This window comes from Trachinotus anak, unplaced genomic scaffold (genome assembly GCF_046630095.1).
Source record: "Trachinotus anak isolate AG129_WGS33_773 ecotype Australia unplaced genomic scaffold, CSIRO_AGI_Tana_v1 ptg000002l, whole genome shotgun sequence".
Classification (NCBI taxonomy): domain Eukaryota; kingdom Metazoa; phylum Chordata; class Actinopteri; order Carangiformes; family Carangidae; genus Trachinotus; species Trachinotus anak.
The window spans coordinates 2,398,689-2,424,296 of record NW_027273853.1 but is presented as its reverse complement, the minus strand read 5'-3'; the positions used below and the strand labels follow the sequence as shown (position 1 = coordinate 2,424,296).

The window sequence follows — 25,608 nt, the reverse complement described above, 5'->3', positions numbered from 1 at the left end:
TGTAACAAAGTAAGGTCTTGACCTTACCCTGTAAAGTGCCTTGAGATAATGTATATTATGATTTGGTGCTATACAAATAAAATTGAATTGAATTGAATTGAATTGGTATGCCACCACACTCTCTCTGCCAGGCATCACCTGGGCGAGTACAGCGCCTGAGCCAACACTACCGGGCATCCGTGTCAAGGACAGAAGGCAGGTTGGGGTCAGGCGGGGAAATAACTGGAGACTTCACGAGGGTTCCTGCAGTGACATGCCTGGCACTCTGTCTCCTTTTGCAACAGGCAGAAAAGGGGTCCAGCTATGCAGGAGAACTCCCTCACAAACATTCTGTAGTAAGAGGCTAAGACCAGAAGGCTTTTCAGGTCCTGCACAGAGCTGGGGGATGGCCAGTCCTTCACCATCCACACGTTCTCATCCATGGTGCTGACACTACCCCCTCCAAGCTGGTGACCCAGGAATGTGACCTCATGCCTCAAAAAGGAACAATGGACTCACCATGATTCACAAGGTGGACTCTACCTTGTGGACTCACAAGGATATTGTCCAGGTACACAACACACTCTTGGCAGGGAATGTCTGCCAGCACCTTATCCATCAGTCTCTCATATGTGGCAGGGGCATTGCATGGAATGAATGGGAGGACCTTAAACTGCTACAAGCCCCTGCTGGTTATGATGGCAGTTTTGGGTCTGACTTCAGGGGCAAGGGGGACCTGCCAGTATCCACTGTGCCTCTTCAAAGCTCCAACTAAAGCAGCATAGTCACTTCTATCATCTGGGCTTAGCAGCAGCAGGCTGGACAAAGCGTCACTAATAAGGCACATCGCTAACTTGAGGGCTTTCTCTTCAGTTGACCACCTACCAGCCTGCGCTAACAGTTCAAATTGTGCATGCAAGGCTTCCCGAAGATGTCCACCTTCTGCTTCATCTTTGAAAATTCCCACTGCAACATGTTTCTCACCCGCAGGAACAGCCACAGCAGTTGCTAGTTGTTATTGGAAGTTAGTGAATTGTGTAGGAAGCTCCATGGCCGACGTCATCCCATAGATGCTTGATTGGATTGAAATCTATAGAATTTGGAGGCCAAGTCAAGACCTCAAACTCGTTGTTGTGTTGCTTAAACCATCCTTGAACAATTTTTGCAGTGTGGCAGGGCACATTATCCTGCTGAAAGAGACCACTGCCATCAGGGAATACCGTTTCCATGAAGGGGTGGACTTGGTCAGTAACATTGTTTAGGTTGGTGGTATGTGTCAAAGTAACAACCACATGAATGGCAGCACTTAAGGTTTCCAGCAGCACATTGCCCAGAGCATCACACTGCTTCCGTTGCCTTGCCTTCTTCCCATCGTGCATCCTGGTGTCTTCCCCAGGTAAGCGACGCACACGTACGTGGCCATCCACATGATGTAAAAGAAAGCGTGATTCATCAGACCAGGCCTCCTTCTTCCATTGCTCCGTGGTCCAGTTCTGATGCTTTTGGTGGTGGACACCGATCAGCATGGGTACCCTGACTGGTCCACAGCTATGCAGCCCCATACACAATAAACTGCAATGCACTGTGTGTCCTGACACCTTTCTGTCGGAGCCAGCATTACCTTTTTCAGCAATTTGAGCAACAGTAGCTCTTCTATTGGATTGGACAACACGGACAACACTTTTGGTAGGTCCTGACCACTGCAGACCAGGAAACTCCCACAAGAGGTGCAGTTTTGGAGATCTCTGGCCCTGTTCAGACCTGGTATTAACATGTGTGATCCGATCACAAGTGGTCAGCTCTAAGCACATCCGTCTGTCCGTCTGTCAGATTGCTTTTAGTCAATCTGACAGACGGGCTGTTGTCAATGTGCTTCTGTATGTGTCTGTGTCTGTGAGAGAGAGCGAGCGAGAGAGCGAGCAGTAATGAAAGGTTGAGCGAATCAATGCGTTGCGCACAGCTCTACAGTGAAATAAGGTTAGAGCCATCAGAAATAGTAAAATATTTTCAGTTTATTATAAAACTGACTCATTAAACTGTGGCAGAGGATGTGAGTAGTGGAGGTGGTCCTTTAATGTGGCTAGGTTGCATTTGTGTTCACACTGCTACAAGAATGTGGCCCAGACCACCTCCAAATTTGGTCTGATTGATCCGATCTCAAATGTGTCCTGAATGCATCCTGTACTTAGAGCTGTCCACTTGTGATCGGATCTCTCAGGATGGATGTTAATACCAGGTCTGAACAGGGCCTCTGACCCAGTTGTCGAGCCATCACAATTTGGCCCTTGTCAAAGTCGCTCAAATCCCTACGCTTGCCCATTTTTTCTGCTTCCAACATATCAACTTCAAGGACAAAATGTTCACTTGCTGCCTAATATATCCCACCCACTGCCAAAAAAGTGACTCAAATCGTTAAATTAGTTATCAAAATAGTTACTAAATTATATTTTGTCAGTTGATTAATCAACTACTCATTTCAGCTCTACAGTATTGACTGTTGTCTATGTGCCTGGAGAGTGGTGATCAACAGGGCCCAACAACATATTTTTGTCAAAATATATATATTTATATTTATATGTATATTTGCTAAATACAAAATGTAATGTAATGCAAGAACTGTTGTGCTACAATGTCAGAGTGAATGCAAGAAAATCGTAAAAAGAGAGAGTTAATTGTTTAATACTAGCATTTTTACCACATCATTTTAATTCTGCATCGAAAAAGTCGACAAACAAAATTCAGTTTCCTGGCAATACCCTGGATGTACAACTCTGCAGTGTTTAAGAGGGTTCAGTTTAATGGATGGCTGATTGTTTCAGAGAGCACTTGAAGGCAGCATCACCACCACCACACCTCTGTCAGACAGTGACGTCACCTCCCAGCGAGACGGACAGTCGGAAGCTCCGGGCAGAGAGACGTTTGTTGACGTTTGTTTTCATCGCCTCTGTCCTGAATTTTTGGACGTTACACCCACGCTATCCGCAGATTTAGAAGCCTGCTTTTCGACACTACCATCACGCCTCAGTGCGGGGATCCAGCAAAGATGAAATGGATGTTTAAAGAGGACCATTCCCTTGGTAAAGGGGTTTGGATTCTTATGAAACAAGGGATGTTCTTGTCTTGTCATGCATCCTCCTTTCTGTTCTGCTACCTCCGCGTCGGTTCTGCCATGTCATCCCCACATAGGTGCAGAAATGCATGCTGTCACAGCGCCCCGCAACTGACTGTGGTAAATCCATAATGTCTAACGTTGCATGACTAGCATCAACATGCTAACATGGTGTTCCTGCAAGTCAGATGACCAACTGTCAAAATGAGGTCCACCTCAAACATTGCTGATATTCCACAGTCAGTTGATTTCGCCCAGAAACATATCCTTCTTTTGCATGGAGACATTTCATTGTTAAAATCCATCCAAAAGTCTGGCAGTTTTATGTCGCCTTGCTTAGGCCTTTTTTATATCCCTTGTTAAAATTGCTTTAGATGTATCAATGTGTCGCTGTTAATTCAAATAAAATACTCCAGCACTCACCTCTCTGTTTCACACCTCTGGGTGCTTGGAGAGTGTGAGTGTGTGTGTGTGTGTGCTGCATGGATGCCGAATTGATAAAGGATTCCTTAGTATTTGTTTCAGACCTTGTAATGTGTCCCACTGACACAAAACATTTTAAGATTCTAAGCAGAATATTAATTTATCTGAATTTTGAATTGAGTTTAGTATAAACTTCTCTCCATACTCAGATAGCAGGGGCAGGTTGCTCACGTGTTCATATTCTCTTCAGATAACCTCAAATCTCCTGTTTAAAGAAACACTATTGGTTGGGTTTGTAGAGATGTTTCCAAAAGTAGGCCTCTTATCTGGGCTAATGAAAGTATCTCCTCACCCTCCCCTCTCTGGCCCCTGCTCAGTGTCAGCCTGCTGCATCTGCTCCTGCCTGCGGTAGAATCACTTTCTCAGTGGTAATGATAAGCACTGAAATGTTTAGCATCACTTGATAAAGACTGTGTAAATGTAATTCATGATTTAAATGTAATAGTAATGACATTAGTTTAAGGTCACCACTAAAATGAATGAAGATAATCGCACTCTGACTTGGTAAGTAGTTGCATCTTGTACAAAGCTTCCACCCCTCTGTCTGCTCAGGCTGCTGCCAGACGTTATGTTGAGCTTGATCTTGCACTGTATTGGACTAGGCTTGGCTGTATTTGTCAGTAAGGTACAAGAGGAGGCTCCCAGGAGGCCTCACTCATCCCTTTAATCTCTGACTTCCTGTTTGTTTTCTGTCTCTCCCTCAGAGCACCGATGTGTGGAGTCAGCCAAAATACGCAACAAATATCCTGACAGAGTACCGGTGAGTGAGGGAGGTGGGGGAGGTGGTAACTCTTGCAATAGTGGATTTCACAAGCAAACCCCAGTGCTACAGTTATTGTAGTGGCATGGATTACTTAGCCCTGAGTTTTGTCTCAGCCACTTTAGCCCGACTGTAGATGTATCGGGACATAAACTTTATTAACCACTTAATTAACATGTTAACCCACATATCTCCAGTACTCTTCTCATTTCCCATCAAATAGCCTCAAAGTAATACATCTTTTACAATTTGTGAAGATGTATTTAAATATGAGTTAGAAGAAGGCATCACAAGTTTGTATTTAGGGTAACAGGAGGAGACTTAGCTTATCACACACAGGGAATTTGACGTGTCACAGCAGCAGAAGTTCATAAACAGTTGTGTCTAGTGCAGATGTGTAGCTTTTAAACACACTAGAATACTATATATATATATATATACACACACACACACACACACACACACACACACTGCAGCCAGGTCAGTTTAGCGTCTGGACTCTTCTACAATGGAGCCATGCTGTTGTAATACGCTCAGAATGTGGTTTGACATGCTGAAATATGGAAGGCTTTCTATGAAAAAGACGTTGTCTGGATGGCAGCATATGTTGCACCAAAACCTGTATATACTGCTCAGCATTAATGGAGCCTTCCTAGATGTGCAGGCTGCCTAAGCCATGGGATGAAGCAACAAACTGTGTCCACAGACAAAGGTTTTCAGAAGTGTTCCCTAAAGTTATGATCTTCCCCAACACTAATTTGGATAACTTCATCATCACCACAAAAAATGGTACCAATATTGAAAGAGTCTCGATATACAAATATCTGTTTGTACCTGTTTTAATTGATTTCCTGTACATTATTAACTGTATTTATGTGTTAGTTTTAATTGATTGTTTCTCTTTTACCTTGTATCTTTTTCTTATTATTTGGATTTGCGTGACGTAATTGTAAATGAGGGCCTTGCCCTCAATGACCCTCGAGTTTTAAGATAATAATTTGTAACCCATACACATGTGTATCTCCATACAGTGTTAAGAGTCTCTTTATCTGTTCATGAACGTGCTCCAGGTGATAGTGGAGAAGGTTTCTGGCTCACAGATAGTGGACATCGATAAGAGGAAGTATCTGGTGCCCTCTGACATCACAGTGGCCCAGTTCATGTGGATCATCAGGAAACGCATCCAGCTGCCTTCAGAGAAAGCCATCTTCCTCTTCGTTGACAAAACCGTCCCCCAGTCCAGGTGAGAATAACACTACATTCTGCAGTTTATTGCAGTAAGGCAGTGAAACCTCGAAGGCAAAATAGTTTCCTGTTTTATATCATCAGTCTGTTTTATGTGGGACATTGAACAAGGTACACAATGTAAAATGCAGTATAGAGGCCGTGCAGAGGCAGTGCAGCTTTTTGCTGCTGAGGTTTACATCTCAGAATCAATGTTGAAATGATTGATTTATGATAAACTGCTGTTTGTTGTAGTTTTGATTTATTTTATTCAAACAGATTTGAATAATTCTGTTCTTTAGATCCACGTTTATTTACTATTGATTTTGGATTGGATAAACTTTTGTTTTTGCAACGAACTTTTGAGCAATGAAAACCCTCATGTTCAATTAAAAGAAGCCAAAAAAAATCAGTTTTATTGTCTTTTCAACACTCCCTCTTTGATTATTGCTGTTAGTTTTGACAGGTTTGTTTCAGTGCCGATAGTCACTGGTCCTGTTAGGCAGCTGGGCCGTCCCTCTGTCCTGAGCACCTAAACTGTGTAAAGTCTTTCTGCTTCTACCTGAATCTCTGTAGTTTAGAGTCTAGCTTCACGCCTGTGTTCCTGTGTGAACTTATTTTACTGATCACTCATCAGCTGTCTCAGAGCTTTGTTATGTTGCTGCAAATACAAACTGAACCCTTCCTAATGTGGCTTCTTCACACTAAAAGCTTTCCGCTGAAGAACTGGATGCTTTTATTGTGACGACATTATGAGAAATGCAATGTGTTTGTCACCGAGTTAGTGGAGTTTCATTAGCAGTACAGGTAAATCACTAAACTTATAGTGGGTCTTAGAGTTTATAGTGGCACTAAGCCAGGTGTAAAATGTGGAGCTTGGAATGTATTTTGGTTTAATTTTTTACAAAAACAAATACAAAGGATCTGTAAAATTACTATCAGCTGATATAAAGTTATCTATCATATATCTGTATTAGCCTCAAAAGTCTATAATATAATATAATATTTAGGGAGCCTGTACGGTCGGGCCCACACCTAGTTAAGGCATTCGGTGAAAAATGAAGTCTGACTTTCCCATTCATTTGTCTCTTATGTGCATTGTTTTTATCTGTTCATCTGCAGTGTGTGAGTAATCGATCTCCATGTGAAAGAGCAAGAAGCCACACCTGTACTCTCAGTTTACACCTATCAAACAAACACATCTTTTTGTTTGTGTTTGTTTGTGCTCATATCTATTGAAATGCTGACGTCCACCTACAACTCTGTAAGAGTAACTGCACCCAGTATAGTAACCTGTGGCTCAGCAGGTAGAGCAGGTCATCTACTTGTCAGAGGATTGGTGGTTCAAACCCTGAGACACTGAACCCTGTATCCCTGTATGACTGTGTGTGTAAAGAGCTCTGAGTGGTCAATAAGACTACATTATATATAAGCAGTCCATTTACCATATTCTCTTTTGCAGTGTGACACTATATTAATATGGTGTCACCATGTAACATCACAGCTGGGTGTAAAACAGAAGCAGAAGCCTTTTGCTGCAACAGTCTTTCAGTGTAATTCCATTCATTAATTGCCTCTCTAATTCACTCTTTGTTGGTCATGGCAGACTCAGCCAGGTGTGCACTGGAAGAAGAGAGGGTCTTTCAAAGGACCAGTGTGTAGGATTTAGAGGGATCTATTGGCAGAGATGGAATATAACATTTATAAATATGTTTTCATCAGTGTATCATCACCTGAAACTAAGAATCATTGTGTTTTCTTCAGCTTAGAATGAGCCCTTCATATCTACATAGGGAGCAGGCCCTCTTCCTCTGCCATGTTTCTACAGTAGCCCAGAATGGTCAAACCAAACACTGGCTTTAGAGACGGCCTTTTGCATTTTTTTATGTTGACCTGATGGCCACCGTAGGTTCTCTTACATGCTTGAGACGAGGGGGGATGGTCCTTGAAATGCCATTTGGCAAACTGCAGGCAGGCAGGCTGTCACATGCCTTTTACTCCAGCCACTCTACCATAAAGGCCTGATTGATGGAGAGCTGCTGAGATGGTCGCCCTCTCAGCAGGTTCTCCATCTCTGCAGAGCACTTCTGAATCTCTGTTAGCTGTGGCAGCTTCTTGGTCACCTCCCTAACCAAGGTCCTTCCTGGTCTAAGTTTGACTGAATGGACAACTGTGCGGCACATTCTTAGTTTACAGTGGCGACAGATTTATAATTAGATTTTGTAGTATTTTTTGATTACTATGAATGGTCCTTTCAAAATTTCAAATAGAAAAAGACAAAAGCAGTTGAGCAAATGAGGACACTATAAATTTTTGACAACCTCTGTCAAGCCTACACAAAGTGAGTGTTTGATATTCAGGAGGACTGAATATGTGCAGCTTGTTTTGGCTTGTTTTTGTGTCTCTTGAGTTGGAATGCATTTTTGTGCGTTTGCAGCTGAATGTGTGTGTTGACTTTAGGGACTGTTGAATATAAGCACAAAATATCCACTGCTGGAGGCTTCAGTACATAACCTCAGAGATGTAAATATGATCAGTTCTACTTGACAGCGTGTGATCTCTGTGTGTTGCAGTCTGACTATGGGCCAACTCTACGACAAGGAGAAGGACGAGGACGGCTTTCTGTACGTGGCCTACAGTGGAGAAAATACCTTTGGTCACAAGGCCTTTTATACAACATGTGGTTAATGCCTACCTGAATACTAGTCTCTCTCTCTCTCTCCCACACAAACACACACACACACACACACACATACAATGACACAGAAGGGCCTGAAATATGCTGGTGCACAATTTTTCAGATGTTGGCCTTTACATGTGTTACACAAGTAATGCACCTACACACCTGGCACCGTCATTTATGGATCATTTTTTTGATACTAAAAACACAAATTAGTGTCAAGACATGTTTGAATTTAATGGTTGGTCTCTTTGTTATGATTCCTGTGTAAAGGTCAGCTGTGGAGAGAAATATCTTTAACACTGCCATAATTAAAATATTACCACACATTAATGGCACGTCAGTTATCATTACTTCAGTATCAACATCAGTATTAGACTAAAAAAAGTCTTTCTCACACACACGCACACAAACACACATGCCAATCATCACACGTTACCCAATCATGCTCTAATCTCTGTCAGTCCAGTTTTGTTGGCACAGATATTTGTGTTCAGCTGAAGTGAGAGAGAAATCCTATCATCAAGTGACTCAGAATCATTAATCACATTATGGATGTATTTGTATGGCTCCTCATATCATGTATAAAAACTTCAGTATGTAATTTAATTTCACAGGTATGCTTAATTCCACCTCTTAAAAAAGCAATGAGAACAACTAAAAGCATGTGGCAGGCAGCTGAAGCTATGGGGCGGTGGGTGACTGTAGGCTGGTGAGGAGGCAGTCAGTGCAGAGTGTGTGCCCCGCTCAGGGCCGGGGACCAGCACCAGTCCCTGGGATGTTGCTGAGAGCTTCTCAGTCTTAGCTGTCCTGTATTTGCACATTATGTTGGCTGTATAGATGTCAGCACTGCCCGGGATTCAGACTAATGATGCCAACAGCAGGTCGAGAACCTGAGTGAAGAACTGCTGCTAAAGAACTCCAACACTTTCCTTGAAGTTTATTGTGTTGAATTGTGATATTTTTATGTTGTCGTCATGGGGCCACAGTCTTAAAATTCCAACCGCTTAAAAGTAAAGGACTCCCTCAGTTCCGCTTTTTCTGTTGTCGATCTGTGATGTTCTGTCCAGGAGATACTCAGTGGTGTTTCTTCTTCGATCTGCATCGTCCGCCTCTACATCAGCTGGTGGTTTCCTACGTTGCCCAGAATGCCTTTCCACAGCCTCCGTGAACATGTTCATCTTCCTTTTTCACTGTGGACGTTTTGAATTGTCAAACACAGATGTAGCTAATGATATTAATAGTGGCTGCATTCCATTTAGTTGTTCAGATCTAGGTTACATGAATCAGTGGTGATTCAGACCCATCTAAGTGGAATGGAGTCATTATTATTAATTACACCTGTGCTTTCCCTGCTATGACAAGTCAAAATGTCTGCAGTGAAAAAGGTTTATTGCTTCTTTCTGACCCGACTGCTGATGTTTCAGATGTAAAAATCATTCAGATTCAATTGTATTTCTGCTGTGATATCCTTGTAAAAAATAGGACAACATTGCAGTGTTAGGAGATTGAGATGCCCTGCAAACTTGTCCTTCGACATGAAGGAGCACTGAGGATAGGGGAGCCCCTCAGCTCTGTGGAGCTTTTAAGCCTATTTCGGCTCATTGTTTTGGTTTGCTGGTTCGCAGTCCCAGCTCTTATTAAGCTTGTCTCTAGACATGGCAGGCAGCTGTTTTCAGCTCTGATAAACCAAATATACATTTCCTGCCCAGGTACCAAACAGCAGACAAAGTTAGCGACCAGCTGGTGAACAAACTGGAGTATTTAGTGACTGAAGAGTCAGGTTTCTTTCTCAGTAGTAGACCTGTAAGCAGAGTGAATATTGGACTTAAATTCATCATGCAGACACCAACCCCACTTCAAATGACGTCTACTGTTACTCCATGTCTGCTGGACGTGTAAATAGTTAGCTGTCAGCTAATATGTTAGCAAAAACAACTTAATAAGGTGTTTTATTCCCTGTCACTGTTCTGCTTTCACCCCCCCTAATCAATAAATGCAGCTGTAAACCCTTGACTAACAGCATTTTGTACCTTTCAACTTTAATTTTCTGTTTCCCCTCAATTTGGTCAAAGACAAATGACATGTCAAGACAGGTACTGTTTTTGGTTTAAGAAGTATTTTTAGAAGTATCACTACTGGTGTCTAATGTGATCAAGTTATAAGTAATGCTGTGTCTGGTGTAAAACCTTGTGCCGCAGAAGTAGAGGAAGCAGGTCACACAGTAATTCAATATGTAGCACTAGAAGAGAATCTAAGCAGAGATTTCTTCTTTTCTGACTTACCGCTTACCAAAGCAACTGTTTACACCCTACTGAGAATACAAACACGGAGGCAGCTGCACGGCCTCGCATCTTGTTTCACATTTGTCCAGCTTGTAGAAGTGATCCACGTTCAAGTTCAGTTTGTTTTCAGGGCAACTGCTGAAACACTGAGCCATCAGCAAGTGACAACCAGGTACATCATAATAACATCAGTAGTATTTTTTCTTATGTCATGAGGTTGTTACTAGAAGCAGAGAAACACAGTATTTGACTCTGTCCCTGCCAATTGCAATTTTAATCATTAAAATACACAAGCAGGAATGTAGGTTGATAAAATCACTGAATGCATATTTATAGTGTGCCTTCAGACTTAATGAGTCATCATCATTACACACAATGCAAAGAGCCCCATGTTTATTAGGACCACAGTAAGAATATACAACACTCAAAGTCAATATTTCAAGTAAAGTGTTGCTCAGGTCTTTGGCTGCACAGATTTCAGAGGCGTGAAATCAGAACCACCGTTATTTCTCTCCTCTTCACTCATATGACTCTGAAGCTGACATTTTGGTTGCAGCTGTAGTTTTTGGTGCTGAATCAGAGCAAGACATCTGGTGTGTTTCTACATTTTACCTGTTCCATCCAAGTATTCATATCTGTGCACCGCAAAGCTGATTCAGGCTTTCAAACATAGTATGTAGATGTGTAATATATTGATGCAATGCTATATTTAGGATTGTTTTATTTCATCAGTGTTGTATGATCGTTAAATATATGTTAATGACATTGAAATTTTAGATATTTCAAAAGGAAAGGTAGCTGGAAGACCTGACCAATAAAAGTGAATGTAAAATGACTTGTAAAGTGTCTCTGTCCCATAAGAAATGAATGTATATCACTACACTTAAACTTCATATTTGTTCAAAATTAAAGGTATCCCGTGTAACTTTTAAACACTAGCAGCACTATGGAGCAGTTGTTTTACATGTGGGTTCCCCTTTTCCCTCTGTACTGTGCACATGTGCACAATGACAAGCATACAAGCCCAATGTGATTTAAAACACAATCGTTTCATACTGTTCCACTGATCAACAGTTGGTGCCTGTGATATACAGATGTAGCAACGTGCCTATAATGGCAATGAGGAAGACTAATAGCAAGAAAACAAGAATGTAAATAAGATGTAAAATATTCAAAACATGTTTCATGAGAAAGGAAACATATTAAAAACCCACGTTTTCATAAGAAACACTGAATATAAATATAACTTTTGTGTAACAAGTAAATTCCACAAGCTACCTTGAAGTTATGAATATTGTAAGATATTTTAATATGCACATTTTAGATACTTTTTTACATTACATGTCATCTCATCTCTGGCTCATGATTTCAGTACAAAAACGTTTTTCCCTGATACACTTGACTTAAACTGACTGCTGAATGTCTTCATTTTTTTTAACCTATGTGCAGGCATTGTTGATGTAGAAGACTTGGTCAGGAAAAAAAACAAAAAACAAAACGGTTTAAACGTGTGCAGCAGAAGCCAATATATACCTGTAAGCCCTTGTGTGGGTGGAGATCCACAAATATGGGTCCTATATTTCCCAGAATACTAGTGGCTATGGGAGTCCCACTCTGGGGCCCACACTGCACCATCTCAACAAATACTGGGTGAGTGGCCATGAAATTTTGTGCAGAGGTTGATGAGAATCTGAGGACTCGCTGACACTGACTTTTCCTCTGGCACCATCATCAGGTCAGAACTGTAATTTGTCCAACAGATGGGTTTACTGTAAGAACAGAGACATGCAAAACTAATGACAGCTGGGCTTTGTGTTTAGTGCTGATTAGCAAACGTTAGCACACTAACACTAAACTAAGGTGGTGACAATGGTAAACTTTATACCTGCTGAACATCATCACAGAGCAGCTAGCATGGCTGTAGAGCACTGGGTCTTGAGCCACACAAGTCAAATTAATAGAAATACTTAGCCTGTTTTACTTCCATCAGGTATTTCCAGTACTTGCCTGCTCACAAGGTACACAGCTTTAATAAAAAGGCATCCTGATCATAACCTGCAACATGCTGTTGAGTATCAGCCAAGCTGAATTGGAGTGGAATCTGCTGAGCTGAAGCAACAACACAACTGATCCTCAGTTCCTACATTCATTTGCTGACCGGTCTTCGATGAAGGACCTGACTGTTGGGCAGAAATATGCAGGTTGAATTTGTCTTCATGAGTGAGATAGTTTCCCAGAGGACTGGAGTCCATTCTAATGTGCATTGGAAACACTGCTTAGACTGTTGCAGGAAACTTCTTTCCAGACATATATCCTGCTGTTTTCAGAGCGTGGACACCAGGCAGCTGCAGTCACAACATGTTACACGCATTGTGAAAATAAAACCATCATCTGAGAACACTGAACGGTCAACAACCTCCTCAAACAGCATGACCGTGCAGGGTGTCCTGCGCTTGACTGCAGTGACATCCCGGGCTATGGACAGTCAAATATAGCCAAACAATGTTTATCCAGACCTCAAACTTCGCTGACCAGCTGACCCAACAGATGTTAGGAAATGAGCACTTTGGACATGAGACCAGTCAGCTTTGTCATTTTATTAAAAATGTTACAGGATGAAGATGATTATGTGTTTCTTATTGATCAAAATGTCTGTTACTGTGATTGGTTGAAATGTGAGTTTAAGAACTTGACATGTGTCATATTTTAGGAGATACTTATATTTTTGACCTGTGACTTCCCAGTGATGACTTTGTGTCGACCTTGATGGAACATTTCAGCTGTAGATGTTTCAGGAGAGAGTGAGTTCAGTGGAAGAGCAGGAGATCTCTGTTGCTGCGTGGCCACAGAGGGAAGGCCTGGCTGTGTAGCTGCTGCCAGGCCTGCTGGTATGAGTGAGATGCCTGCTTGTAGTCCCAGTAGGTCTGCAGCTCTGTTCCCCTGCACAGGTACACACCAGAAGCCAGTTATTGCTCACTCTTTCCTTCTTGGTTAACATGATCATTTAAATGAATGAGTGAGTGAGTGCTTGTGCAACAATGGTCAGTTTTGTGCCATCATGGTATAACTTCATCACTAGAGTGGCTTCATCTGAAGTGGTATCTTTTTCCCTGACCAGCTTATACTGTAGCCCAACCTTCTGTATTACAACCATTTTTATGTTTGTGTGACTTTAACTTAACATTTTTTCGAATGAACATAAAACCTTACTTTATATTAATACTTTATACTTGACATTTGAACCGTGGAATAAATATATAATACATTTAAAATCATCAACAAACACAGCAGGGTGTTTCCAAACCTCTCAGATCATACTGTGGTAATCTAACCAGGTTTCTTAACCTGGAACTAAAAAAAAAACTCAATGACACTTGAACTGACCAGAGCCATCATTAATGTTATTAGTAATATGTGTTCTTTTGCTTTGATAAGTCAAAATCTTTGCTGGGAAAAGAGCAAGTGTTATTATATATAGCTGTGTGTATGAGAGTATGAGTGTATGTTCTGTGTGTAAGCCAGGACAGACAGGGCTGGGATCAGGTTATCTGCTGAAATGCTGATGAACAGAGGGAACACTGTTCTCCCTTTGGAGAGGATTCTCGCCATCAGTAAACACACACCACACACACACACACACACACACACACACACACACACACACACACACACACAAAGCATGTGAACAGGGACAACCCTGGACGCACAGGTGGAGTCTAACAGATGAAATGTGAGCACTAAATGTCACATACAAAGGCACACTGAGAGAGACAAAGCACACGTATTTATGCACACACACGACACAACTTATTGTGTAATGTCAGGAAGCTACGTGATACTCTAGATCCTTTGGAAAGAAATTGGGAAACATTATATGAGTTATTAACAAAGCACAAGAAGGTCACACACAGTCAGAGCCGTACTGACACGCTGGCCTCGATGTACATTATGAAATAAAAATGATTCTGTATCCACTAGTCTTTTATCCAGATCGCACTGTGACTTGAGTAGAAGCCTCAGAGCCATTCAGTAAAAATCAAGGCTTGAGTTCTGCTGGAGGGAAAATGTCAGTGAGACTGTGACCAATAAAGTGCTTATTGCTGTTGGTAATTTGCGTCACTGTCGATTTGACACGCTTCGGCAGCAGATGGGATGAGAGTTAGCAAAAAGGACAAACTGATGAAAGCCAGATGATTACTGATAGATCTTTTTGGGGTTGCTCAGATTTAGTTTGAGGCTGTTTCAAACCACAGTTAGATTATGAAAGAGCCTTTTGTCTGTTACCTGAGAGAGCTGGGAAGTGCTGAGGGGTCTGTGGCTGATACCAGGGACAGGAACGAGTGGAAAAGCTCCAGTTTACACAGAAGAGACCTGAAGGCACAAACACGCAGGAATATTACTGCAGATCTGGTCTGAAAGAATAGTTTATATACTATAAAATGTGTTAACAGTGTATGATGAGAGTGTGTTGCCTCCACCTGGCTTTAGCTGTGCCGAAGGCCTTCTTTGTGACTCCATGTTTGTAGCCGTTGGCAGTGACATCTAGAGGCTGCTCAGTCACATTACACCAACTGATGGCTGGACCACAAAAAAAAGAAAGGGTTGTTATGTATTTAAGTTTTTCCTTTATATTATTTTCTACAAGTCATCATTGTAGAGGGACCTTTGGAAGAACCTACTAGGTTTGGTGACCTACTCAGAGGTCCAAACAAACAGGGCAGATGAAGACATACATGTGGGTGAGCAGTAAGAAGAGATTTCCACAGACTTCATCAATCACTTCCCCATTATCCCTCATTTCCATTATATATTGGTGCTTTCAAGAAAAATTTCCCTGTCACAGTTACGACTTGGATGGTGCCAAATGTAACGTCATTCACAGGTCAGACACTTGTAATTAGTATGACTTTGATATTACATGAACACATCAGTGACATTAGTGTTTGTCTCTGGTTACTCAGACCAAAATGTATGTGTGTGTGTGTGAGAGTGAAAGAGAAACAATAATACCTGCCCCACAGGGAGAGACGCGTCCTTGTCCAGCCCGGTGTCGGAGGATGGTCTGAGCCTGGCTGAAGGGGAACTCCAGGCTGGACTGGAGCAGCACTGGAGGACACACAGAGAAACCAGCAGGGAGGTCTGATACATGGGAGCACCTGGGGAGTACATGAGGACTATGATCAGGAAATCTCTCTGCCAGTGAATGAAAAAATATCCCTACAATACTCTAACACGTTTACATATAAGAGACTTTGTGGGTCTTATAGATGGTGACCTTGTGGATATTCAGCATCTGTAAATTTGATAACCTTCACATCAGCAAAGCCTAACTGAGGAGTTACATTTTTCAGAGAGGGAATGGACAATTCTAATTTTCATCATCAGAAAGCCAATGTATTGGCCCCATTTTTTACTAGAGTCAATTTCATGACACTGAAATATTTTCTTTTTGTCTTTTCCATTATATTTACTTAATTGAAGACACAAAGAATAATACATGTTGTAAGTATTGAGGTTTTAGTTCTACCCCATGATGAAAACCTGTTGCTCTGTCACTCTCATTACCTTATCACTGTAAAGATTCTATATACAACATTCAGAGAACACTTGTTAAGACTGGAGGCTCAAGAGACCAGTGGTGATGTAATGGTGAGAGCATGGAGGGAGCATCTACCAGCAGCATGACACCCAGGATGGATCCGCTGGAACATGCACACCCCGCATAAGACGCACACAGCGAGGGCCGATGACTATGTGTAATGTGAAAGATTTATCAAATAACTCTGCAGCTCCCCTCAGCTTGATGGAGTTTTTTTTTTAGCTTTATTTAGCTCATTGTTTTGATTGTACGTAGACCTAATTATGCTCTCATTAACCTTGTTTCAGCAGGCTAATTGTTTCACTATTACCACTCACCTTGTGACCAAAGCTCTGTGCATGACCTCTTCACTGTACGGGCACTTCCCCACCACCATGGTGCTGAAGTAGAGTGCCTCCTGTAGGTAATGGGACAGCAGTGCACCCTGGAAGCCCAGCACTGCCCAGTGGGCCAGCTTGTCACTGCAGGAGAGGGACAGAGTTGGTTCTCCCCGCCCAGGCTTCACCCGGAGCACCCCTGTGCTATGGTACCCCATCCCAGGATGCAGAGGGTCAGCTGGGCCACCTGGGACACACTTGGCGCCTGTTCTGTGAACGTCTGGAACCTGTGCATGCAGTCCAGCACTATTGTTGGGGCCCTGTGTTTTAATCTCCAGCTGTGCTGAATCTTTCACGACACTTTCCATGGGTGTTTTTGTACAGTAACCAGTCTCTGTTGTTTCCTGTTCCTTCAGACGGGGCAGCTTAGTGTTGTGCACTTCACTTGGTTCCTCTGCTTTCCTTTTCAGGGCCCCTCCTACATCAGTCCCTTCATGACCCTCTGCAGATCTGGCAGGCGGGCAGGGCTGAGACTGGCTGTCAGTCATGGGGATAATGGAGGCGTCACCACCTGGAAATACACAAAAAGTTCCAGACTGATACTGTCTTCCTGGACAAACTTCCTGCCATGGGGACAGAGTTCAGCTTTTGCTTTGTGAAGGCTGATATGGATATCATTGGGTTTAAGCTGTCTGATGAGAAACTCTTTGCTGGAACAAGAAGAAGAGGAAATAACTTACATCTAAACATAAATACATCTAAACTGCGATTTACCAAAAAATATATGACAATATATACAGCGTGATTTAGATCCTGTGGATCGTATCACAAAAGTTGCTTGTGGTCATTTATGGAGCTGGAAAATAAAAATACAAATAAAATTAAAAAAAAAAAAATCCAATTAATTGCAATTTTTATTTGAATGATCCAATATCAATTTGTTCTTTGCATTTGCGTCTTTATTCAATAAAGACAAAAATTATGTGTAGGCAGAGGTTACTTGTAGTTCAGTTAGGGCTGCCTGAAGTGTAAAACGTCTACTTTGTGGGAATAGAATTAATACAGCATGATGACACCCAGCCCCAGACTTTTATACAAATGCTGTGAAACAGACAGCCAGTAAGGCAGGTACACTGGGAGCATACTAGACTCACAGGGAGTGTGGCTGGTAAAGAAGAGGAAGGAAACTCCTGGCTGAAGCCTCCATTTCCCCTGCTGATCTGCCGGACAAAACACAGAGCTCTCGCCACCACTCACAGCTGTGTGCAGCTCCTGGATCAGGTATCTATACACACACACACACACACACACACACACACACACACACACACACACACACACACACACACACACACACACACACACACACACACACACACACTCTCAAGGGTCAGCATAGAGTACTGCAGCCAACACACTACCAGGAAAACACTCACAAAACTGAATACATGTACAGACCTGATACATCCCCTTCTGGCAATGACTTCTGCGTGGCTGTCGTTGAGTATATCACCTACATGGATGGCAAAATCAAGGGAAACAAAAATACACTAATCAAAAGGTTGTTTTTCAGAAATGAAGACAAACATAACTCCAATGAATGAATTGTACACTGAACTTTTTCTATGGACATTTAAATCTATATATGGCATATGTATTTGCCAGGATTGCTAAAATGAACCCAGTGTGTGGGAGACAGAGACACTGAATATTCACACATAAAGAGGCCAAAAATCAGACAGAACAGTTATGGAAACCAGGTGAATGCCACACACCTTTGGGGCTCATAAGTGTCTGTCCGATGCACTTGGTCCCAGTTCCCAGGGAAACAACCTCCTTTTCAACTGTGACAGAAATAAGAATCATTAAAATGTAGTTTTTTTATCACATACTGTAGCTTTATAGTTTCATATTTGGCCTATTCTCCGGTTTCCCGTGTGTTTGTGCTCTAACTCATTTGTTCTGCCGTGTTTAGCTGGTACTTTGAGAGTGTAGGGTTAAAAGCTGTAGTTTTGTATTCTTAACATTCAAAGCTCGTCTTGTGTGAAACGGACGTGAACGCACCACTACACAGTAACGGTAACGGTTACAAGTTAACGTTGTCGTGTAAACACAACATCACAATGGGTTTGAAAAGGACGTGTGCTGCGCTGTTGACGTGAAGACACCATGGACTACGCTGCGGTTCATCCCCCGTCCCACCTGTGTCAGAGAGAGCACACCGGTGGGTGAGTCTGACCACGGCGGCCAGCAGGGTCCACTCTCTGCCCGGCTCCGGCTTCCCTCTCCGGGGCAGCTGCTGGTAACGCTCGTAGCACAACTTGGCGATTTCATCCGCGTTCACCACCATGGAGCCTTACAGGAGTAAGAGTGATGATATAAGTGTGATTTAAACTACCAGTAAACGTACTGAAAGCAGCCACGGCGTCACAGCCGCAGTGCCCGCACATCCCTGTGACTCGGCGACCACACACAGCCTGGAGGCCCCTCGAGAAAACGACGTCACCTCCTCCCTGTTTTCTTGGCGGGTCGCAAACAGCTGTGAAGGTGCACAGCGCCGCCTGCTGGGTGGGAGTGTGCAGGGGCAGGGCGGCGATGACCTCAAACCCCATTCCTGCCTCAAGTACCGTCCTCGTCTCTCCCTCTCTGAATTATATTTATCATAATGCATAATTATATGTTCTATATCTTCCAGGGTGTTACACCCCTGACAAAGATTTGTTTGACTTTTCGCCATTATAAATAGAGCGGATCTTCCTTTAAACTGTTCTACATGAACTGTCTTCTGAATATTGTAATAATGTTTCCCTTTATTGTCTTTATCCCCTCCCTGCTGCCAGGCGCTAATTATGGCTGTTCTAATGATAGATTTTGCCTCTCACCACTTTATCATGTTCTTCCAGAGATAACTTAGCCAATTTATCTGCTAGTTTGTTACCTTTAACACCAGCATGGCCAGGGACCCCATGGACTGCACTTCTACACCCATCCTTTCTAATCTAAAGAAGTATAATGTGAATTTCGAACAAGAGATCCTCTCTGACTGTTGACCTTGATGTCAAACCTCTGAGTGCTGCTCCTGAATCTGTGTAATGTCTGTTTTTAAAGTTGCACCTGCTCTATCCATTGGAGACCAATATTGATTGCAATAATTTCTGCTGAAAATACTGACATAATATATACATGGCCATCAGGAGTTTTGAACCATCTGTGAATATAGTCATAAATCCATAGAATTGCCTTCTAATATGATCTTCAACAATAAGATGAACATTATCTGTTACTGGCCAGTTCTTTTTTTCCCCTAAAAGCTGTAGGTTGACGGATGGATGGGAGAATCCATTGATTACTCATAGTGACAGATGGACTTTAAATCTTTCATACCCATCTTTCCTAAAGTTTTTCCTATACTCCATCCAAAGCCTCTGCCACTACCCTTAGTATACTCCCAACAGTCATTTAAAACTTCAGTGGTGGGGGTGTTCCTTTCCACGAACCTTTTAGTCGCACCCAATATACTACTGTTTTGGTTTTGTTTTTTTGCCTTTATTGTGCAATAATAATAAGTGTAATGATAGAATAACATAGAAAAACATACCGGGCAGACTATAAAAAGATAGAATAAGGAGAGAGAGAGAAAGAGGAGAAAAAGAGTAATAATAATAATAATAATATACAATAATACACAAATGATGACAGGAATTATGGAAGGTGTCTAGTGTTGAGATGTGACAATGGTGGTGTGTGTGTGTGTGTGTGTGTGCATATATGCATGAGTGTATGTGTGACTTCAAATGATGATGGAATGATTTTGCAGGGGGGCATGCTACACAGTGGTAGTTGTGGATAATTTAAAAAAAAAAAAAAAAAAAGGGTGTGGATGTATGTGATTGAGTATTGCAATCTGTATTTATGTTGGTTGTGGGTGGTGTTGGGGTGGGGTAGAGTGGAGCGGGCATCCAGGTCCGGCCGTCAGAGGTGGGGTAGCTGTGGGGTGGGGAGGGAGTGAGGGAGTTTTTCTTTTTTCTTTTTTTACAGAACAACTCAGTTGGTGTATTTTGGTGGGCTCTGATGTTTGGTGGGCAACCCTCAGATCCTGGGGAAGAGAGTCTGCCCACCCTACAGACCCCCTTGTTAGTTGGACTCAGGCCTGGACAGCACTAAGATAAGATAGCCTTTATTAGTCCCACAGTGGGGAAATTCACAAAACAGTCTTGTCAGAAGTGGGATTCAAACCCACACCTCCAATCCCTGTACAGCACCTAGTGCCCCACCGATCACCCGGGACTGAAGGAAGAGATGATTGTAGTTGGAGCTAATGTCCTAATGTGTTGTATTGATTGACTGTGAGTGTGATGTTGTGTGTGAGTGTAATAGGGTATGGTTTAAAAAAAATTAACTTAAAAATAAATAAGTAAATAAAATAAATGATTACAAATAAATAATTGAGTACATAGTAGGTTGATAATGTGATAATAGATGTGATGTGTGTATAGATGTGAGAGGTGACTGAATGTACATATAGAAGTGGGAGATGATAATGGGAATAATATTGATGACAACAGTAATGATGACATTAGCAATGATAGCGTATGAGTAATGGTAATGACGACAATTATCATGACAGCATACGAAGAAACTTGGAGATCTTCTTCCCTTTTTTTTTTTGTTGTACTTTTAGTGTGTTTTTCTCATCTGAGATGCAAAGGCAGCTCACCAGCTTCTACTAGCAAAGCATTTATTGGAGTCATTCTCATTGCCCCTAAACACAACCTTAACGTTCTGTTCTGGACCCTGTCTAACCTTTGTCGTATTATTTTACATGCTTTTCCAATATTATACTTCCATAGTCAATAGTGGACTTAATTAGTGCCCTATATATATTTAATTGTGACAGTTTATGAGCCCCCCAGTCAAAGCCATATACATTTCTCATGAAGTTCAAAGCTTTAATTTCAATGTGCTTTATGTGGGAATTCCATGTGTTCTTTTCATTGAACAATAATCCCAAATATTTGAATTTGGGTACTGTCTCTAAAGGCTGCCCGTACAGGAATTAATCAATATTAATTGGTGCTTTTCTTAAACAACATGCTCTATCAGTTGAAACCTTAAAACCCCAATTATATGACCAATTTTCAACAGTCTGTAATGCACTGAAGATTTTTAATCACATGATTAACATTTTTCCCTTTTTTCCAGATTGCCCCATCATCTGCATATAAAAAAGTATTTATATCCCTATTTACATGCTTAAACATATCATCAATGAAAACATTGAAAAGGGCTGATTGCACTTCCTTGAGGAGTTCCATTTCTATTTTATACTCCCTAGACAAGTCTGATCCCACCTTAACCCTGAAGGTACGTTGGAATAAAATGTCTAATATCCAGTTATACATTTTACCTCCAAGCTGCCTCAGTTTACCTAGTGGCCATTCTTGCCACATACACATAGAGTCATATGCTTTCTCATTATCTAAATACACAACTGCCATAATGTCTTTCATTTGAGGACTTTTTTCAACATCATTACTTATCGTCACTAAGGCATCTATAGTGGATCTACCTCTATGGAATCCACTTTGGCCTGGGCTAATCAGTCCTTTATGCTCTAGAAAGTAATCTAATCTTTTTTCATCTTTTCCATTAACCTACATAAATGTGATGTTAAGACTATGGGTCTATAGTTACCTGCATTAGCTGGGTCCTTACCTGGTTTAACAAATGGAAGTTTCAGGGCACTTTTCCATCCACTAGGGAGTTTTCCTTCATTCCAGATCTTACTGAACAAAACAAAAATAGCATTCAAAATATTATCAGATAACTGTTTAAGTATCTCATAGCATATTTTATCTTTTCCAGGCTCTGTATGACCACTGCCAGCCAAGGCCATTGTAAAATCTAGATCCAGACAAGAGTCTGTTCTATCTTTGATTCTGTTCATTTCAGAGTTTTCTCTTAAAACCTCTCTTTTTCTCTGTCTGTACCTGTCCCTCAAGATGGTTCCCACTGTGCACACTTGCAAACATTTCCCAAGCAAATGAACCTTTTCTTCATTCATTATTGCTAATTGATTCCTATCAACTAGAACAGGAATTTATACAGAAGATCTTTTCCCATTCATTTTCTTTAGCATTGTCCATACCTCACTTTATTGGATTTCCCCTCCTGTGTTTGAGCAGAATTTGCTCCATGCATTCCTCTTTGCTGATGTAATTGCTTTCCAAGTCGTAGCTCTCTTAAATTCTTTCTCAACATTTTAAAAGCTTGATTTTGCTCTCTTATGGCCTTGTTACGTTCATCTTTCCACCAGGGCATGACTTTTCTATTGCCATTTATTTTGTTTATAGGTGCATATGCTGATGCTGTATTTACTATCATATTTGTAACTGTATTTGCACATACATCTATGTTACCTTCCATATTTACACTCCCACCTAATTCCACAGAGTACCTTTTAAATTATTTCCAATTAGCTTTAGCAAAACACCGTCTACTGTGAGGATGACCTTATTCTGAAAATACATTTTTATTTAAAGAGGATAAGATTCAGAAGTGATCACTACCAACTGTGGAGATGTTTGAGATTTTCCATTCACAAGTTCTTGCTAAATGGGCAGTTAAACTTGTGGTCACATTCCTTGTTCTGTTAATCCTTGGGCCATCTCCATTATTCAAGCAAACCAACAATCTATCATCTAACAGGTCTTCAATCACTTGTCCATTTTTATCTGTATAACGGCTTCCCCATAAATTGTTATGAGCATTAAAGTCTCTGCACCATATGTCTCGGCCGCTGTTCTCTCCTGCTATTTCATGGAACATTTCTCGCATTAATGACTGTCATGGATTATATACTGTAAGTTTATGAACTTAATATTGCCTTTTGATCTGCATATTTCAGTAACCACACATTCACATTTATTTGGAAAGAATCGTTTCCTGAAAGCTAGATCTTCCTTGATAAATGTTGCACATCCCCCAACCTGTTTATCATTTCTGTCACATCTCACTGACGAAGACCTGGTATTATAAAGTCTAGTTGTGGCTTTTCTCTTGAATTCAAATTGCATCTGGTAAAACATCAAGATCATGAACAAACTTTTTAAATTCTTGACCATTAGCAATTAGGCTTCTAGCACTCCACTGCAGGATGTGGATTACCATCATGGTGAAGAGCACTAATTTAAAAGGATCGAGCATTTCATATATAGTGTCCCCCCTCAGTGCTTGTGAACTCTAAATAGTTCATTGCTGCATCAACAATTGTATCAATCCTTGCCCTTCCATCCTCTTCCTGCAAAGCTATAAAGGCTACTTTGAATATGAGTGCAACAAAATTCATTCTGTCCACAAGTTAAGTTCCTTCTTTAACTTTTCACCTGTGTGGACATGCTTCTTGTACAGCACTTGCTCTCTTTATTGTAGGAAGTTCTCTTGCCATTTGTTTTCCTGTCATTTCCTTGTTTACTCCTTATTTTATCTTCTTTAGCGTTTCTGCATATGAAACCTGGTTCATTATTTAATATCTTTGAACTTCTCTCGCTTGTTTTTGTGCAGCGCACCCTTGGAAGTCAGCAGTATGTTCACCTCCACAGTTGCAGCACTTCACTTAATCATTTTCACTACATTTCCCATAAGCATGATTTCCTCCACACCGCGCACACCCCTCTCTCCCTTTACATTGACCTGCTGTATGAATATATTCCCTCACTGAATAGCTAAACATGCTCAGTAAAACCTTCTTCGGTAAAACGTTCTCAAAGTGAAATAAGATTGAGAGTCTTTCTGTTTTCTCACCCTCCTTCCTACTGATCAATCTTTTAGCTTGAGTAGCTTTAACTCCTTTCTCTTTAAGTTCAGCCATAACATCTTCAATGGAAATCGACAATGGAACGCCAGATATCACTGCTCTGCTTTTGGCAACTGCACCTGGAATGTGAGACTTTTTCTCCACTAATGGTTTTTTTATTCAAGATCTTTCTCTGTTGTTCTTCATCCTTAGCAAATATCAGAAGTCTCCTGTTATTTAAGTAATTCACAAACTTAAATCTCCTTCTCAATTGCTTTGGTAACTTAAATTGGGTCGAAGTAATGACCATCTTTGTTAAACTCGATGATGACTTTCCAATCACTGCTGAGTTCTGTATCATTTCTTGCCTCAGCAGTAACTGTAGGCCTACTGCTGGAGCCCCGGACTGAGACCCTGTCATCAGAATCTCATTCCTCCTTCTCTGGTAATCGACCTGTTGCCAGTCCATTCCACTATAATCCCAATCATCATCAGCCATGACATCTACATTCATGACACAGTTGTTGCTAATCTGCCAAACCTTTCAAAATATCCTCAAGCCCCCACAGCGTGATTGAAGACATTACTTCAAGGGTCAAAGATCACTTTACTTTCACAATAAAGGTCTTTAATTTATGGACAACTGAAAAAATGTTAAAAATCAACAACCACAATATGACTAATGGTTGCATGGTTGCATGATATAGTATTCTCAAAGTACAGAAAGCAAAAACAGTTAAACAGGAATTATATTGGCTTCAGATTGAAAAAGTAGGATATAAAGAAATATGAAAACATTAATACCTGCAAACACAGCACACTGGCTGTACACTGAATACTTCAAATAATAAAATACAATAGGCAAATTAAAGAGGAGGGAAGAAAAGAAAAAAGATTCAAATGGCATTTGGGTAATTACAGAAGCCCAGAGAGGCAAATGAAAAAAAATATTACAATCAGAATTTCACTTAAATAAAAGGACAATGGCAAAATGTAAAATTATTCTTTAGGCAGTTAAACGGCACCTCAAACTGACATAAATGTTATATTACTATTATTATATTACTAACTTAATTACTTTATTAATGGATCAAAATGACATATCACCATGTGAGCAGTATTTTATCTATGATTTTATGTAGCCTTATAGACTTTATTTTACCTACTTTTGTTGGTTAGTTTAATCCATAACAGTGATCATACTTTACATGTTTATTATATGTTTTGTATGTACAATCTTAATCTGTGAGGTAACTGTAACTGTTGTGCTGGAGTAGCCTATAAAGTGAAATATTTCACCTGAAATACTGTGGACTAATTATAATGCAGAATGAAATGAGAATACTCAAGTAAAGTACTAGTACCTTGGTTCTTAAG

General features: G+C 41.1%; 2 protein-coding genes across 3 annotated transcripts; one reads left to right on the top strand and one right to left on the bottom strand.

Annotated features, from left to right (window-relative positions):
• The first annotated feature begins 2,869 nt into the window (after positions 1 to 2,869).
• Positions 2,870 to 11,355, top strand: gabarapl2 (GABA(A) receptor-associated protein like 2). Its single transcript, XM_071489745.1, has 4 exons — positions 2,870 to 3,056; positions 4,276 to 4,331; positions 5,402 to 5,574; positions 8,129 to 11,355. The coding sequence occupies exons 1-4, from the start codon at positions 3,023 to 3,025 to the stop codon at positions 8,241 to 8,243; spliced, it is 378 nt and encodes a 125-aa protein (XP_071345846.1). The 5' UTR covers positions 2,870 to 3,022; the 3' UTR covers positions 8,244 to 11,355.
• A 450-nt stretch (positions 11,356 to 11,805) lies between these two features.
• On the bottom strand, positions 11,806 to 19,063 carry adat1 (adenosine deaminase tRNA specific 1). 2 transcript variants are annotated; one of them, XM_071489722.1, is made up of 9 exons: positions 18,847 to 19,063; positions 18,212 to 18,280; positions 17,895 to 17,949; positions 17,591 to 17,721; positions 16,437 to 17,007; positions 15,531 to 15,676; positions 14,999 to 15,098; positions 14,805 to 14,891; positions 11,806 to 13,460 (listed from the first exon to the last, which is right to left on the bottom strand). In XM_071489722.1, the coding sequence occupies exons 1-9, from the start codon at positions 19,046 to 19,048 to the stop codon at positions 13,328 to 13,330; spliced, it is 1,494 nt and encodes a 497-aa protein (XP_071345823.1). In that variant the 5' UTR covers positions 19,049 to 19,063; the 3' UTR covers positions 11,806 to 13,327. The 2 variants fall into 2 exon arrangements, with proteins under 2 accessions (XP_071345823.1, XP_071345832.1); XM_071489731.1 differs by having other exon boundaries at positions 18,639 to 18,921.
• Positions 19,064 to 25,608: the final 6,545 nt, after the last annotated feature.

What these genes read in the sequence shown, in the direction of transcription:
- adat1 (XM_071489722.1), bottom strand. Translation starts at nt 19,048, where the DNA reads ATGGGGTTTGAGGTCATCGCCGCCCTGCCCCTGCACACTCCCACCCAG. An exon ending in CACAGAGCTTTGGTCACAAG is followed by an intron (nt 15,677 to 16,436) that starts GTGAGTGGTAAT and finishes TGTACTCCCCAG; the next exon opens with GTGCTCCCATGTATCAGACC. An exon ending in CGTCTCTCCCTGTGGGGCAG is followed by an intron (nt 15,099 to 15,530) that starts GTATTATTGTTT and finishes TTTGTGGTCCAG; the next exon opens with CCATCAGTTGGTGTAATGTG.
- gabarapl2 (XM_071489745.1), top strand. Translation starts at nt 3,023, where the DNA reads ATGAAATGGATGTTTAAAGAGGACCATTCCCTTG. An exon ending in AATATCCTGACAGAGTACCG is followed by an intron (nt 4,332 to 5,401) that starts GTGAGTGAGGGA and finishes AACGTGCTCCAG; the next exon opens with GTGATAGTGGAGAAGGTTTC. An exon ending in AAAACCGTCCCCCAGTCCAG is followed by an intron (nt 5,575 to 8,128) that starts GTGAGAATAACA and finishes TGTGTGTTGCAG; the next exon opens with TCTGACTATGGGCCAACTCT.